Source organism: Miscanthus floridulus, unplaced genomic scaffold (genome assembly GCF_019320115.1).
Source record: "Miscanthus floridulus cultivar M001 unplaced genomic scaffold, ASM1932011v1 fs_76_1_2, whole genome shotgun sequence".
NCBI lineage: Eukaryota > Viridiplantae > Streptophyta > Magnoliopsida > Poales > Poaceae > Miscanthus > Miscanthus floridulus.
Window position 1 is genome coordinate 21,744 of NW_027097240.1, and position 18,343 is coordinate 40,086.

The window sequence follows — 18,343 nt, forward strand, 5'->3', positions numbered from 1 at the left end:
AAAATTATGGGTGCTTTTCTGGGTCCACCTCTGATGAGCACCCGGATTTCGTGTTGTTTGCCATCTTCTTACCAGAAGCAGGCTGTAGAAAATATGCTAATTTGCTTGTCTACAATATGACTGTATAAATGTTTCAATTTTATCTCAGATTTCTTAAAAAGAGTTTCTTAGTTTAGTTCTTGGCTAATTATGGAGTCATTTTATTAACTGTCATTTTGACTTTGAAAAGGCCTTGTATTTAGTCGTGAGATTGATGTGAATGTCCCCTGTTTGATTGTCACAGGATACTGGGATGGATTGGATCATTCACCTTGATACTGATGAGTTGATTCACCCAGCTGGTGCCTGAGAGTACTCCCTGAGGTGATTGCTTTTAGATGTTCCTGACAATGTTGACATGGTTATCTTCTCCAATTATGTGAGTCACACAAGTAACATGTTTGTTGAATATGGTAACGTGCTTCACATCTGATTATTGTATATATTTCTTTTTTCCAGGAGAGCAGCATTGAGCGTGATGACATTAAAGATCCTTTCACTGAGGTATAGAAGCTACTGTTATCTGTAACATGTATGCAAAAGAAAGGAAAAATTGGCTATGTATGCTAATGATGATCCACTGGCTTACTTGAGAAGCAAAGTGCGACCTGTAGATAACCAGATATCGACTCACTGTCTAGAAAAAACTATACTTTAGCAAACACTGCACAGAACTACTCATTAATGCATTGAAGGAAATAATAGGAATGGTCTGATTATCGTTGTCTGTGTTTGATAGCTTGCATCATTTATACAGTCATATTGTTTTGTGCCTGCAGGTTTCCATGTTTAAGAAAAATTATGATCATCTTCCGAAGGATACATACTTTGGTCTATACAAAGAAGCAACACGTGGTAATCCAAACTACTTCCTTACTTATGGTAATGGGAAATCGGCTGCAAGGGTTCAAGAGCATTTGCGTCCAAATGGTGCTCATAGATGGCATAATTACATGAAATCCCCAAAGTAAGATATCTCAATATGTGGAGGTTTTTTTGCTAAAACAAATGGTCAGTCAACAAACTACAGTTCTTTCTACTCGATGGTTTAGTTATATATTTCTTTTGTAGTGAAATCAAATTGGAGGAGGCTGCTATTCTGCATTACACCTACACAAAGTTCTCAGACCTAACCTCAAGGAGGGATAGGTGTGGTTGCAAGCCAACTAAAGAAGATGTGAAGCGATGTTTTATCTTGGAATTTGGCCATTTGGTGAGCTATCTTTTCTTCCCTTTGCTGTATCTGCATAGCATCCATTGTTGTACTATGCGTACAGGCCACCTTGTCAACATCATAACTGTTTCCTGGCTGAAACGTTGAAATAATACATTTATTTCATTTAAGTGATATGATATAAAGAATGAGATGGGGAGAAAAAATGGCTAGATGATTTATTATACTATGGAAATGCTTGTGGAAACTGTCGTGGGTGGAAACAATCTCAGTTTACACAATATATGCATGTAATATCTTTTTTTAATTGAAAGTGGATGAGTGGATATAGTTATGTCTGAATCAGATACAGGGGTGATGGGGCATTGCACAAGCACAATATTGTACCTTGTTCGAGTGCCTTATACTAATCACATAAATGTTTCCCATGGTCTATTCTCCATTGTACAATGTATAGCCAGTCATGCCAGAGAACCATATAACTGTCTTTTTACCAAAAAAAAAGAAAGGAAACTGCTATTAGTCTTATTAGGTATCATTGTGCATAGGTAGCTAACTGGATAACTAACTTGGGATAGCTAATGAATCCTCCCTTGTACTCTGTCATGGCAGGCCTTTATAATTGCATCAACAGCGACTGAGGAGGAGATGAAGAACTGGTAACACCCTTAGCCTTCTGTGTACCAAGCACCAACCATTCCTCCCTATCCTGCCTGAATTAAGAGAGATCACATTGGTCTAACTACCTTTGTTTAGGTACCGGGAACATGTTGTATGGACTGATAAAGACACCAATTTGAAACTTTTGAGGAAGGGTGTCTTAACACGTATATATGCGACCATGGTTAGTCTAGATCTCAATCTTGTAGGCTTTCATCTCGTGGAAGTTGTTTCTTATTGCTGCTACATTTTATGCCCAATCTTTGCAGGCTATCATCCGTGGCCTCAAGGAATCCGGTGTCTTTACCAATGCAGTAACATCAGCGAAAGCACAGTCGAAAATAAAGTCACCGAACATGGGTCTTGAAAACGAGGCCATCCAACTAAACAGAACAACTGGTCAGTCCACACTGGTAGGTGGCCACGAAAAGTTGCAGGCAACCGTAAGAAAGATCCTGGAAATGGTTGACGCCCATGAAGAAGCAATGCCGCCAATGTCGCCCCCGGGTTTTCTGGAGCTCTCTGAAAGCGCCACTGCTTTGTCATGACTTTCTGGAGGCATTATTTAGTATTGACTCGGGTTTAACCATGCGTGATGCATGCAGCCTTGAGCATATGGATAACATAGGCTTGTTTGGTCGTCGTTGCTGTATTATTATCATGTATTTGAATTGTTTTTATTAGCAGAGAAACAGATCTTTTTATTAGCGGAGAAATAGATGAATTGTTTGTGCATTTTTAAAAAAAAGAACTATACTGTTTTTTGTGTGTGAAAATGAAGCGAGAAAAAAGGGTAGGCAAGGCGAGAGTGAGTGGGCGACCAATGGGAACTCTGGAATCTGCCATGCTCTGGCCCGCTCCGGCCCCTGCCCCCCCCCCCCCCCCCCCCCACCAACTTCGCCGCCACGCAAAACCCCACCTCTCCCTCCTTCGTTGCCGTTCCCTCCGGGTTTCTCCCTCCGCCTTTCCCCCCCTTTCCCCCGCCATTGCCGCCCCCATGCAGCCTCCGGATGATGCCCCGGCCGGAGGATGGTATGGAGATGCGACGGAACTTATTCGTGGATTTATTGGCGCACGAAAGAAATGGATATCTGAGATTTCTTCGTTTCGATTATAAAACATATCTTAAGCGCATCACGGAAATGTATATAAAGTAGAGTTTGTAAGCTTGTGACGCCGCGCTCCTCTGTTACAGTAATTTCACAAACTTTGCTTTTAGATTAACTGTAACTTTAATATTGGTATTTAATTTTATAGTATTATTATCTTATCGCGCGATCCATATATTTTTAAGTACAAAAATTTAGTTATTCCGTAGCAACTTACCAGCACACTGCCTAATAATAATATACGGCCCGCACGCTGCACCGTGCGACGCGCCTACCATTAGGCCTGCTGCCTACATGCGAGCGACGTGCTGTGGCCTGCTCTCTCACAGCGCAGTCACACCTGGACTTCCCTGGCTTCGTATCACCTGATTAGCACATTTAATTTATTTGTTGGTTCATCGGAAACCAATTGGCCCTGTTCCGCTTAATTCATATTCGGCTTGTTCAGCTTCTCTTTTTAGTCGAAATAGTATTTTTTTCTCACAATAATTCAGTCAGAATAATATTTTTTAGTCAGCTAAAATTCTGCAGCTGAACGGGGCCTGTCGTACATAGCCCTGATAGAAATTACAGGATCCACTAGCCATAGATCTAAACATATATACTGATATTTAGAATAAATAGCAAGTCCTAGAACATGAACTAGTACGGTATTTAGAGATAAGGGAGAAAGGTTCGGAGAGATGCAAACCGTCGGGCTTAGAGGAATAGGGAGGAAGCCCATGCCGTCGGTGCATTGTTCCGGCGGCGGTGTCGAACGGCGCGGTGGAGGCGCTGTCACAGAGACGGCGGTGAAGCCGGTGGGCGGTACTTCCCGTCGCTGGCAGCGCCCTCCTCTCTAGATCGGCTATGGTTAGGATGTAGGTGGAGTTTTCTGATGGCGCAGGTGAATCTCGTGCCCTGTGTCCTCGGCCCTCATCTTTCTTTTTTATGACGCTGTGTGACGAGGACCTATCAACCATAGAACGGTTGGACGTCTCCGATGAGACCGCGGACGAATGGCCCAATTGGCCTGGTGGAGATCAATCTACAAGTACTACCTAGCGGACACTGACACCATGGCACAGCTGGGGCTTGCCGCTGCCGACACATCCGCCCCGCCGGCTGGCCGGCCTCTGAAAAGGGAGCCTCTCCTGCTGAATGCTGATGGTGGCGAGCACTCTCAGAGACGCTGATGAGAGCGAGAACCACGGATCCCACCGGTGGCCCGGACAACGGGACGAGCATTGACTCCGTCCACGGGAGGCGAAAAAAAAGCAACCGCACCGCTCCTTCTACCACCTGTCGGTCCGGCGCCTTCTCTTGTCCTCGTGAGCCCGTCCCCTCTTAGTACTCCTTTCGGCCGCGTCATAGTAAAAAGCTGGCGTGCGTGCGTGCGCCTCCGCCGTCTACATGCAGTCCATCTGCGCGGTACGAAGCATAGGAATCTTGAAGACTGAAGAGACGAATGGATGGGCGTGTGCGAGGGTGATGGACGCGGACGGATGCTGGTGTGGTTCAGGTCATCGACAGACACAGACACGGTAGTAACAGGGACGGCAAAAGCACGTCCACCAAACCAAACGCCCTGAATGAATACATGAAAAGGAGAGCACATAATCGAACCAGGAGTTATATTTGTACTATTATTATTTGTATTCAATAGATAGGTATACAGAGTAAGAGAAAATAGCAAGGCTCTTTCGTCTCTCGGACTACAAGTATATTACTATCAATAAACAACAACCTTTCACCGATTCAGGAGGACCTGTGTGTGTGTGGGTGCACACTAGCTGGCCGCTGCCTGTTGGGACATGTCGAAATTCAACCAAGTAGAGGCTGCTTTTACACCTCGTTTTCTTCGGTGGCTTCTTGTCCCCGTTTTTTTTGTTGGAATCTATCTATCTATCGTGTCAGTCCTTGCCCAAGTGAAAGACAGAGCCACGGTCCACGCGTCTCCACCGAGCGCAAGCGCGGAGGCAGGCAAACGACAATCGGTGGCGCGGCGAAGAAAGCATCCGCGCCACGCTCAGGACACGGAAACGTTCGCGTGCAGCTGTCCATACTCCATATACGTCCCGGTAGATGCTTTTTTGTTAACCGGCCGGCTCTGGATCCATCGTCGCGGTAGATGCTGTTTTGTTAATCATGTGTTAATTAAAATAATGTTTCTAGGATTGTATGTACAGACACTTGGATTGAAGTTCCACATGTTGTTTGGCATCTTAGATTGCCTTTAAAAAATTAAGATCTCTCTGTGGTTTCACAAGAAGATCTTAACTAAGGTTTCACAGGGTGTTGTTCTAATCAAAGATAACCTAGCACAAAGAAATTGGAATGAGAATAAGTTTTTGTGCCTTTTGTGGCGGGGCGTAAACAATTCAACACCTTTTCTTTAACTGTGTTTATGCTAAATTCTTTTGGCAGGCGGCATACCTAGTTTTAGGTTTGTGACCACCTAGTAATGTTCCTGACCCTTTTTCAATGGATGGTACAAACAGGGGTAGATTGAACAATGCTATTTTGTTATCAGGTGGTGCTGCCATTTTGCTAGACAATATTGCTTACAATAAATGAAGTCATTTTTTGACAAATGCCCACCTAAAACTTTTTTGCAGGTTTTATTTAGGAAAACGCATTGGTTATGCCAGGCACAATTGAGATGGTGTGAGGAAAAACAAGGAGCACGTCATTCATGTGTGTTGAGCGCTAGAAGTAGCTGCTTTGCAATTCTTTGCTTCCTTTTGATGTTAGGATTGAGTTTTAGTTGGATCTAGTTTCTGTTAAAGTCAAACATTTGCAATAATTAATCTGATTCTCTTGCTTGCAAGGGACGAAGTCAGATTTTATCCATTATCTAAAACAGATGGTATCTGACATCTTACTTTAGAACTTCTAGGGCATCTTCAATAATAAAAGCCAGGTAGTAGCTCTTACATACCATCTCATCTATACCCTACATGTAAGGTATTTTTTATTTTATATATTTTGTCTCATGTCATCTATTCAAGACAAATATAAAAAGTGTCTTTCTAGCATTGGAGCGCACAAAAAAAGCTAGCTATTCTCACATTGCTCATGTTTTAAGCCCCTCAATTCTTCTACCATACGGTATGTTTGGTAGTGCTCCTTTGTGGTAGAACCATCTAAAATAACACGTTTTCAGAGGCTCTCGTCTTCCACTAGACACTAAGCACCTCGAAAGGGAGCTATATCGGACAGTTCCGTCGAACCCACCCTAAGGGAGAACTCAAAACAATCCACGTTTTACATCTAGAATCCAATAATGAGTACGAGCTTACAATACTTAGTCCATTTCATACAATAAGGGTTTTTAGAAATTATTTATTATAATACCAGAGTTCAGAGTGTGATAATTAAACAGCGGAATAAAAAAGCATCTAGCCGAAACGATACAAGGATCCGTTTGTGCCCACCAGAAGAATCCTCCACACAAGAGCTACTCCTCAAGTTGCACCTGCAATAGGGGTAAATAAACCTTGAGTACACAATGTACTCGCAAGACTTATCCAACTAGTGGAAATAGTTTTCGACTCTCAAGAATATGATAGGCAATATGGGTTTACTGTTTTCTTTTTGTTTGCGAAAAACATTACTAATAGTTCATCCTTACAGTTAAGTTTTATTAGCAGTCATGATTACTTCATTAGCTAACCATTTTAGGTAAGCACATGTTCTACTTTCAAGCAAGGGTTGAGCAATTAGAACAATTTCACCATCTTTCATCTTTCAGTTCTTACTATGGTGCTACATCATAGCCAAGTCGTATCGTCTCACGAAAACAATGATTCACGAAAAAGACCCTTGCAGTCGTGACCCACGAACATCGCAGTCTTCAACAGCCGATTTCTTCTCGTACCGGCTATTTAGTCGATCTCCCTGTCTAGCTGCTCTCAAAGCGGTACACTTGAAACTATCTGGGTAAAACCGGCATGTTTCGCCCTAAATTACTGATAAACTTTCTCTCCTTGTCAATTGCAGGTCAAATTGACTGGCACGCCCTTGGGAATTCACATGATCGACTAGTCCTGCGTTGAAGTCAGGTAGATCTCCAGATTGTTCTGGTTTACTGCGTGTCCACCCGACGTGGCTACCATGTTTTCGCGCGCGACAGTGCCACAATGGAATTAATGACAAGGCGACGGCGAGCCCGACCATGTGCGCACGACAGCGGTGGCAACGTACTAGGCCGGCAGCGGCGCAGAGATGCAGAGGGAGGCACGGACATGATGGCGAGGCAACGACACTGACAGCGGCTGTGGCACGGAGTAGGGCAAGTAGCAGTGTTGTAGCATGGCGGGGGCTGGCGGCAGCACCGCCCGGCTACGCAAGCAGGCAGCAGCGGCTACGCAAGCTAGGAGCCAGCGGTGGCCAGACCATAGCCAGGCTAGAGCAGCCGTAGCCGTCCACGCGCGGGACAGCCAACATGACGACACCGAACGCCCGAGCGTGGTGATCGCGCCCACGCGGCCAACCAGCCCAAAACCATATTGTGCACGAATTTTAAAGCACCTATAAAAACTAAACGGTTGCTTCTAAACCTTAACCACCTTCACCATACTCAAGATGGCATATGAGACTACTAAATCGAGCTATAACACTACACTAACCCTTAATCCAATCTCTCAAAATAATTTGCTAAACATGGCAATATCTAGCTGTTGACAAACTTGGAAATTTTTAAAATTTTTGAGATGAACTTGATTTCAATTTGTATTAGCTAGTAATATCATTAAAATATTAGCTAGTAATATCATTTTTCGACAATAAGTATTTCAGTGTCATCTACAAAGTTTGTACTTCAAGCTTTATTTAAGTATCACACACATGTTCTATAATATTTTTGTTTAATAAAAAATGGTTTTCAACCCTACTTGATATATATGAGCTATCGAATCAACTTTCGTTTCACATTTTTATTGATCATTTTAAGTTACAAGAAATTTATCTACACATTCTATCACATACATTAACACATAAACATGATGCTCATAACATGTTTTAGTAAATGGTTTAGGTTATAACATCGAGGGTGTTACAACTCTCCCCCCTTAAACAAAATCTCGTCCAGAGATTTCATGTGAGTGCCTACTGTAGGAAAAAGGGTAAGAGTGAGCTTTTACCACAAACTATTACCTCGGCACACCGGGGAGAAGATGGGGATAATGCTCTAGAATATAACTCTCCTGCTCCCAAGTTGCTTCATCCTTTGAATGATTTTGCCACTAGACTTTATAAAATTTCACCACTTTGTTTCTAGTAACTCTCTCTTTTTCATCCAAGATTTTGACAGGATGCTCAATATAAGAAAGATCAGGTTGGAGAGGGAGTCCATCAATTTCTACCACTTCCTCATGAACTCGTAAACACTTCTTTAATTGGGAAACATGCAAGACATTATGTACTGCTGATAAAATATCCAGAAGTTGGAGACGATAAGTGTCGGGGACTAATATTAGGGTACCCGAAGAGGAGGAGCTAATGACCGTCGAACGTTGATTCATCCACACGATCAAGAGCATGACTACACCGCTTGTCGAGACACTCCTCGTACGTCCATCGAGACCATGGGCCCCGCCTCGCCCAACCCTCTGGGGCTGGCTCCGCCTCGCCTGACATCTAAGGGCAGACTCCGCCTCGCCCAACCCTTGGGGGCTGGCTTCGCCTCACCCAACGTCTGAGGGCAGACTCTGCCTCGCCTGACGTCTGAGGGTAGACTACGCCTCGCCCGACGTTCGAGGGTTGGCTTTGCCTCGCCCAACATCTAAGGGCAAACTCTGCCTCACCCGACGTCCGAGGGCTGGCTTCGCCTCGCCCAACCCTCGGGGGTGGCTCCACCTCACTTGACATCTAAGGGCAGACTCTGCATCGCATGACCCTTGGGGGCTAGCTCTACCTCGCCCGATGTCTGAGGGCAGACTCCGCCTCGCCTAACATTTAGGAGCAGACTCTGCCTCACCCAACGTCCGGGAGCTAGCTCTGCCTCACCCGATGTTTAGGGGCAGACTCCACCTTGCTCGACGTCCGGGGACTAGCTCTGCCTTGCCCAATGTTTGGGTGCAGACTCTGCCTCGCCCAATGTTTGGGGGTAGACTCTGCCTCGCTCGACGTCTGCGCGCTGCTCCTTTATAACTACGCGTGCAAATAAGGCAGGGCACTCAAGTTAACCCAATACCGAAGACCATACCCTACACGCCTACAGGAAAGTATCATCAGGATATGATAAGACGGGCGCTTTAAGGCCCTTCTGGGCATGTCAGAACTCGAACAGTGTTGTGGGTGCCGACATTTGTTTTACAGTGTTGTGGGTGCCGCCATTGGCCCTCAGGCATGGATCCTGACGGAACCATACAACAACCACTATGGTCCAGGAGGAGACTCGCGTCCTCTACAGTGATGGACGTGCAGTCACTACATCGTCCGCTCCCCATAGGGTTGCGGATCAACACCCGGTCCATTGTGCCGCCTGCTGGGACAGGATGGACGTGACCACTTGCTGATCAAGCCAGAGCGTGGCATCATCAACGGACAGACGCCCAGCATGGAGCTATCCCCGGCACCGTCTGCCATGTCAGCAGGGCTGGCTTAGAGGAAAAGGAAGACCCAGCACCTTCAAAAGACCTTTGCCTCTGGTTTTTTCTTCTTTCTCCTATCTGTAATCCCTTCTTCCCCTTGGTCTATAAAAGGGAAGGCAGGGCACCCCACTAAGGAGACCGATAAAAAGAACACGCCACGCATCACATAACACGCAGCTGAGCAACAACAAAGCTCTTAGCGTCCTTTTAACCTTTCTATCAGAGACTTGGGACCTGTTTCTCTCTCGCCCGTTTGTAACCCCTACTATGAACCTTTTAGTGCTAATAACACGAGCAGCAGCCGCAAACTGGATGTAGGGATATTCTGCCTGAACCAGTATAAACCTTGTATCTTTTAGCACACCATCCGAGTCCAACGTGTAATAATACAAATTTACTCGTTGGTGTTTACTTGAAACACCGACAGTTGGTGTGCCAGGTAGGGGACCTTTGCACGTTCTGACATTAACATTGGGCCACGGATGGCTAGCCACAATATCAGCTGGGTCCCGGGCACACATGTGTGCTTCGGGGACCTAGACTTCATCGTCATGGTGGGAGGAGAGTTGGCATTGGCTCACGCCACCATCCAACCTCACCCTTCCATCGGCCTCGACTATAGGAGGCTTGAGCACCAACTCGACATCTCCCTAGGACCCTAGCTGTCTAGGGAGAACTCGCGCCGCCTCGCCTTCTCTAACACCAACACCATGGCGTGGCTCGCTGGAGGGGAACCCCTCTCTCCGGAACACCTCATATGGAGCGCACCGACAGTGCTTCCATTTGGTCTCCGCAACGCTGCAGCGACCATTAGCCACCTTGTGGCACAACGCATGTTCCCACCTACCACACGCGATGAATTCATGGGGGGTGATCGAACACGTCATGGAATCTTTCTATGACCTCCTAGTAGAGGAGCCAGAGTCGCTCTCTGACTCTGACTCCAGCAGGGGAAGCCATCATCTCTCCTGTGAATGTTTCATGATGGGTGTCCCTGAGGGACATGTCGAGAGCATTTGCAAGGAGGAGGCTACCTCAGTAAACAACCTTGGTGATGAGGCCGAGGGGGAGACAGCATCCCCACCTCGCATGTGGGTGGAGCGGCTAAAAGCCCAACACCGAGAGATAGAGGAAGCGTGGCTCTAGCTCAAGCAGGAATGCATAGAACTCAATCAGGAAATCAAGTGCCACGGAGACGGTGGGCGCGCACGCACCATGGCCTATGACGTGAACCAAAGGATCATCACCAATGATGAAGCCCTTTGATGAGGACATCGCCATGCTGGACACACCGACGCCATGGTCTTCCCCAAGTTGCAATTCGTTCCCAACTCAGCTGCCACGTCACCCTCGGATTCAGCAGACACGTCGTCACTGTTTCGGTCATAACTTTCTCATACGACATTGAAATGGGCCGTTCTTGGATGCGTTGGAAAGGGGACGACGATGCCATCGTTTTGGATCTGGTCCCAGCTCCAGAAGGTCTGTGGATCATTCTATGTGACCACGGCAAGGTGCTGCATCACCTATTTGGGCCAACTTGGCCATGTATCATGTCGGGCCTTAAGCCCAAGTTGTGGGCGCCCAACCCCTGGCCGTCCCCAACCCTAGGTCGAGTCTTAGACTATAAACACAGCCGCCGCCGCTGCTACACAATTGGGTTTTGTTTAGAGTTTAGTTTTCCATCGAGAAACTGAATCGTTCATTGTAACTATGGTGACAAATCCTTTTACAGTGATCCAGGGCCCCGTTCTTGATCTCCTCCACTGTGTCGATTAGTCTTTTGGAACCGAGTTCTTGAATCCTCTATTGATATTTGCGTCATTCGTATTTGCAATTTCAGATTGCGTGTTTTACCTTCTTGCTTGTGCTCTTTGATTCGCTTGCAGGAAAAGCCTTCTTGGCGAGGTTAATCAAGTTGTGCTTGGTTGATAACCAACGGAGCAGTGGTGTAACGGTTGCAGGGTTCGAATCGCGTCTGATTTGAAGCCGGATCGCCAACGTCGAGATCTCCACAAAATCGAACTTACCGGCTACCTCTCGGAAGATTAGGCCTGTACACATCAATTGGTACCAAATATTTCAGGTTTACCGCGAGGTATAATCTCGTTTGCCTTAGATTCATAGACATCGCCAAGATGGAGTCGAGGACGACTCCAATTCGAGAAGGGGAGGATGATGAGGACATCGCCACGCTGGACACACCGACGCCATGGTCTTCCCCAAGTTGCAATTCGTTCCCAACTCAGCTGCCACGTCACCCTCGGATTCAGCAGACACGTCGTCACTGTTTCGGTCATAACTTTCTCATACGACATCAAAACGGGCTGTTCTTGGATGTGTTGGAAAGGGGATGACGACGCCGTCGTTTTGGATCTGGTCCCAGCTCTAGAAGGTCCGTGGATCATTCTGTGTGACCACGGCAAGGTGCTGCATCACCTATTTGGGCCAACTTGGCCATGTATCGTGTCGGGCCTTAAGCCCAAGTTGTGGGCGCCCAACCCCTGGCCGTCCCCAACCCTAGGTCGAGTCTTAGACTATAAACACAGCCGCCGCCGCTGCTACACAATTAGGTTTTGTTTAGAGTTTAGTTTTCCATCGAGAAACTGAATCGTTCATTGTAACTGTGGTGACAAATCCTTTTACAGTGATCCAGGGCCCCGTTCTTGATCTCCTCCACTGTGTCGATTAGTCCTTTAGAACCGAGTTCTTGAATCCTCTATTGATATTCGCGTCATTCATATTTGCAATTTCAGATTGCGTGTTTTACCTTCTTGCTTGTGCTCTTCGATTCGCTTGTAGGAAAAGCCTTCTTGGCGAGGTCAATCAAGTTGTGCTTGGTTGATAACCAACGGAGCAGTGGTGTAACGGTTGCAGGGTTCGAATCACGTCTGATTTGAAGCCGGATTGCCAACGTCGAGATCTCCACAAAATTGAACTTACCAGCTACCTCTCGGAAGATCGGGCCTGTACACATCAATTGGTATCAAATATTTTAGGTTTACCGCGAGGTATAATCTCGTTTGCCTTAGATTCATAGACATCGCCAAGATGGAGTCGAGGACGACTCCAATTCGAGAAGGGGAGGATGATGAGGACATCACCACGCTGGACATACCGACGCCATGGTCTTCCCCAAGTTGCAATTCGTTCCCAACTCAGCTACCATGTCACCCTTGGATTCAGCAGACACGTCGTCACTGTTTCGGTCATAACTTTCTCATACGACATCGAAACGGGCCGCTCTTGGATGCGTTGGAAAGGGGACGATGACGCTGTCATTTTGGATCTGGTCCCAGCTCCAGAAGGTCCGTGGATCATTCTGTGTGACCATGGCAAGGTGCTGCGTCACCTATTTGGGCCAACTTGGCCATGTATCGTGTCGGGCCTTAAGCCCAAGTTGTGGGCGCCCAACCCTTGGCCGTCCCCAACCCTAGGTCGAGTCTTAGACTATAAACATAGCCACCGCCGCTGCTACACAATTGGGTTTTGTTTAGAGTTTAGTTTTCCATCGAGAAACTGAATCGTTCATTATAACTGTGGTGACAAATCCTTTTACAGTGATCCAGGGCCCCCGTTCTTGATCTCCTCCACTGTGTCAATTAGTCCTTTGGAACCGAGTTCTTGAATCCTCTATTGATATTCGTGTCATTCATATTTGCAATTTTAGATTGCGTATTTTACCTTCTTGCTTGTGCTCTTCGATTCGCTTGCAGGAAAAGCCTTCTTGGCGAGGTCAATCAAGTTGTGCTTGGTTGATAACCAACGGAGCAGTGGTGTAACGGTTGCAGGGTTCGAATCACATCTGATTTGAAGCCGGATCGCCAACGTCGAGATCTCCACAAAATCGAACTTACCGGCTACCTCTCGGAAGATCGGGCCTGTACACATCACCCTTTCTCGCTTCACCCAAGTGAACCAGAACATCATCGCTGTGGCAGCCTTGCCCCAAGGTCTTCTAGAGGCCGCGACGCCTGAGGATCGTCGGGCCCATCATGAGATTCGCACGCTGCTCGAGCGTGCAATGATACAGTAGGCCGAAAGCTCATTGTCTCGGTGATGTGAGCTCGATGCCAGCCAGCGCATGCCCTCGGAGCATCTTGGTAGGGATGTGTCGGTCCACCAGGAGCCACAAGGAAGTAGGCAGCGCACCATGGTCCTAGTGTGTTAGTGTCTTGGCCACAACCGTGACGCACACAATACCCTTGACGCCCGCAGACGTTCCTACGATGACCCAAAAGAGGGAGCTAGCCACGGCTACCACCCTTGTCGTGGCAGATGCTACGATAGTGGTGAGGATCAAAGCCTGAGCCCTGGCCTGCTGGGGTCTCAGGCCTTCGGCCAACACATCCTCAATGCTACCTTCCCGCCAAGGTACCGGCCACCAACCAATATCCTGAAGTACTCTAGGGAAACAAACCCTAGACTATGGCTCGAAGACTATTGGCTTGCCTGCCAAGCTAGAGGTGTGAATATTGATGATTGCATTATCCACAACCTTCCACTGTTCTTGGCCAATTCGACATGAGCATGGTTGGAACACCTGCATTCCAACAGAATACAGAGTTGGGCGAACCTAAAGGAGATCTTTATGGGGAACTTCCAAGGCACATACAATCACCCTGAGAACCCATGGGACCTCAAGAACTACCGACAGAAGGCTGGTGAAACCCTCCATGGGTACATCTAGTGCTTCTCCTGGCAGTGCAATGAGCTGCCTAACATCGCTGACGTCAATGTTATAGGAGCTTTCATTTCTAGGACCACCTGTGAGTCTCTGGTTCATAAGCTAGGAAGCAAGGGCCCGCAAACCACCAAGGAACTCCTAGACATCGCCACCAGCCACGCCTCTAGAGAAGAAGCAGTCGGAGCAATCTTTGATCGTCTCGATGGCAAGGCGAGGTGGGATGAGGATGCCAGCGAAGGTGCCTCCAATTGTTCCACCAAAAGAAAGAACAAGAAGCAACAGTGTGAGGACTCACTCATGGCCGCCGCTGACCACGGGGGTGGTCGAAAGCCCACGGAGGGCACTGCAAACCATTTTGAAAAACTACTCAAGGGACCATGCCAGAACCATGCCTTCCCAATCAAGCATTTATACAAGGACTACAGCCTCATGAGGCGGTTCTTGTCTGGAGGCTTTGATAAAGGAGAGCACAGGAAGGACCCTGACCCCACCATAGATGACATCAAGGGGAAGGATGGTGGCTTTCCAACACTGGATGGCTACCTCAAGATCTTTGGAGGATCGACGGCCTACAACTCCAAATGTCATCAGAAGGTCACACATCATGAGGTCTATATGACCGAACTGGCCACACATGCCTTCCTCCGATGGTCAGAGTCCACCATAACCTTTGATCGGACCAACCACCCAGAGAGCATCCCGCATCCGGGGAGATATCCGCTCTTGGTCAACCTGATCGTCGGCACAAAGCGGCTCACCAAAGTACTGATGGATGGAGGCAGCGGCCTCAACATCATGTATGCCAAGACGCTCGACGAAATAGACATCGACTGGACATGCATCTGCCCCACCAGAGCACCTTTCCACATCGTCATGCTCGGAAAGCAGGTCATGCCACTTGGGCAGATCGATCTGCCTATTACCTTCGGGGATCCGTCCAATTATAGGACAGAAACCCTCGCCTTTGAGGTGGTCGGGTTTCCTGGAACCTACCACGCCATCCTAGCACATCCATGATACATGAAGTTCATGGCCGTCCCCAACTATACCTACCTCAAACTAAAGATATCAGGCCTCGACAAGGTCATCACCATTGGCACCTCCTTCCAGCGCGCCTATGAGTGCGAGGTCGAGTGCTGCGATCACACCGTGGCAATTGCCGCCTCCGGAGAGCTCATTGCCATCAAGAAAAGAGGTCACCAAAGAAGCGCTTGACCCCAAGAAGTTGACTAGGTCTTTTGAGCCTATGGAGGGCTCCAAAGAGGTCCTCATAGATCCTGGCAGCCTCGATGGCAAAGCGGTATGCATTGGCACCACACTTTTCTCTAAATAGGAAAGCGCGCTCATTGACTTCCTCCGTGCCAACAAAGACATCTTTGCATGGAAACCTTTGGACATGCCAGGTATCCTAAGGGAAGTCACTAAGCACACCTTGAAGATCCATCCAGGCTCTAAGCCGGTGAAATAGCGCCTACGTTGCTTCGATGAGGGGAAACACAGGACCATCGATGAAGAGATCATAAAGCTTTTGGTGGCTGGATTCATCAAGGAAGTATACCACCTAGAGTGGTTAGCCAATCCTGTCCTTATACGAAAGAAGAATGGGAAATAGAGGATGTGTGTTGACTACACGGGTCTCAACAAGGCATGCCCAAAGGATCCGTTTCCTTTGCCACACATTGACCAAATATTTGACTCTACCTTAGGGTGCAAAACTCTCTGCTTCCTTGATGCGTACTTCGGGTACCATCAGATCACAATGAAAGAGTCCAATCGGCTCTCAACATCATTCATCACCCCCTTCGGATCGTTCTACTACATCACAATAATGTTTGGTTTGAAGAATGCTGGGGCCATGTACCAGTGTTGCATGCTCAAGTGTTTTGGGGACCTCATCGGGCGAACCATTGAGGCCTACATTGATGACATCATGGTCAAATTTAAATGGGCTGACCACCTCATAGCCGATCTTGAGCAGACCTTTGTAAAACTCTGAGCAAAAGGCATCAAACTCAATCCCAAGAAGTGCATTTTCAGGGTCCCAAGGGGCATGCTTCTTGGTTTCATCATCTATGAGCATGGCATTGAAGCCAACCTAGAGAAAATCTCTGCTATCACAAGGATGAGCCTGATTCAGAATATAAAGAGGGTGCAGTGAGTTGTAGGGTGCCTCGCCATGCTTAGCCACTTTATCTCGCACCTCGGCGAGTGAGGTCTCCCCCTTTTTTATCGACTTGTGAAGAAGGCCAATCACTTCGAATGGTCATCCGACACTTAGGAAGCACTTGACATGGTTAAGCAGCTCCTGACGAAAGCCCTAATCTTGGTTCCTCCTACTGAGGGAGAACCCCTTCTGCTCTACATCATGGCCGCCACGCAAGTGGTCAGTGCTGCCCTGGTAGTAGAGCAGGAAGAAGAGGGGCATGCCCTCAAAGTACAGCGCCCTATGTACTTCATCAGTGAGGTCCTATCCAACTCGAAGAGCTGCTACCCCCAAATCTAGAAGCTTTTGTACGCTGTCCTCATCACTAGGAGAAAGCTACGCCACTACTTTGAGTCACATCTAGTGACTGTCATGATGTCCTTCCTCCTCAATGAGGTCATCCAAAACCAGGATGCCACGGGAAGAACCGCAAAATGGGTGCTCAAGCTAATGGATCAGGGCATCGCGTATGTCTCTCGGACAACCATCATGTCTTAGGTGTTGGCTGATTTCGTCGTGGAATGGATCGAGGTCCAAATGCCACCAGTAGTCATTGATCAAGAGTACTGGACAATTTACTTCGATGGATCACTGATGAAGAAGGGTGCCGGTGCAGGGTTGGTCTTTGTGTCACCCCTTAGGGTATGCATGAGGTACATGGTCTGTCTCCATTTCCCCTCCTCCAACAACATAGCCGAATACGAGGCGCTCATCAATGGCCTATGCATTGCCATTGAATTGGGCATCCGACCCCTCAATGTTCGAGGGGATTTCTAGCTGGTCGTCGACCAAGTCATGAAGGAGTCAAGCTGCCATGATGCTAAGATGGTCGCATACTGCTGAGAAGTCTAGCGGTTGGAGGACAAGTTCGACGGCCTCGAACTCAATCACCTCCCGAGGTGCCTCAACGAGGCAGCCGGCGCGCTTGCAAAAGCAGCATCCGACCGAGGGCTGGTGCCAATGGGCATCTTCACCAACAACCGGCATAAGCACAAGCCCTTGGTTTGCTACGAGGGGTTAGAATAAGGCGGTTATGGTCCATCCAATCTTGGCCCAGGGGCTGACCAACCATCGGCTACATCCGACCCCAAAGTCATGGAGCTTGAAGAGGACCCAGCGATGGAGCCCAACCCTCTGGTCAACTAGAGGATGCTCTACCTTGACTACCTCCTCTATGACACACTACTAATGGACAAGATGGAGACTCGATGGCTCACACATCGTGCCAAGTCCTTTATTCTTGTGGAGGGTGAACTCTACAAGTGAAGCTACATTAGGATCCTGCAGTGCTGCATCCCCTTCGAATAGGGGAAGCGTTTGTTGAGCGATATCCATGGTGAGGTCTGTGGTCACCACATCGTGCCTAGAACCCTGGTCAGAAATGTATTCCGACAGGGCTTCTACTGGCCTACTGCAGTAGCCAATGCTAAACAAATCGTGCACACCTGCAAAGGGTGCCAGTTCTACGCTCGGTAGACTCACCTACTGGCCCAAGCGCTCCAGACGATCCCCATCACCTGGTCATTCGTAGTTTGGGGACTCAATCTGGTTGGACAACTCAAAAAGTGCCTGAGGACTACACTCACTTGCTTGTCACCATAGACAAGTTTACCAAGTGGATAGAAGCTCGGCCGATCTCTGCGATCAAATCCGAGCAGGCCGTGCTGTTCTTTCTCGACATCATCCATCACTTTGGAGTCCCAAACTCCATCATCACAGACAACAGCACGCAATTCACCAAAAAGAAGTTCCTTCAATTCTACGATGAATACCACATCCAGGTCAATTGGGCTACCGTCGTGCATCCCTAGATGAACGAGCAGGTCGGGCGCACAAATGGCATGGTCCTTTAGGGCCTAAAGCCTAGAATCTTCAACCGGTTGAACAAATTTGACA

At 47.7% G+C, this 18,343-nt stretch overlaps 1 protein-coding gene across 1 annotated transcript; it reads left to right on the forward strand.

Moving 5' to 3' along the window:
* Positions 1-427: 427 nt before the first annotated feature.
* Positions 428-2,520, forward strand: LOC136533007 (glycosyltransferase-like KOBITO 1). The gene is made up of 6 exons (XM_066525578.1): positions 428-543; positions 819-1,006; positions 1,111-1,252; positions 1,826-1,872; positions 1,970-2,057; positions 2,143-2,520. Exons 2-6 carry the CDS (start codon positions 825-827, stop codon positions 2,419-2,421), a joined length of 738 nt encoding a protein of 245 aa, XP_066381675.1. The 5' UTR covers positions 428-543; positions 819-824; the 3' UTR covers positions 2,422-2,520.
* The last annotated feature ends 15,823 nt before the right edge of the window (positions 2,521-18,343 follow it).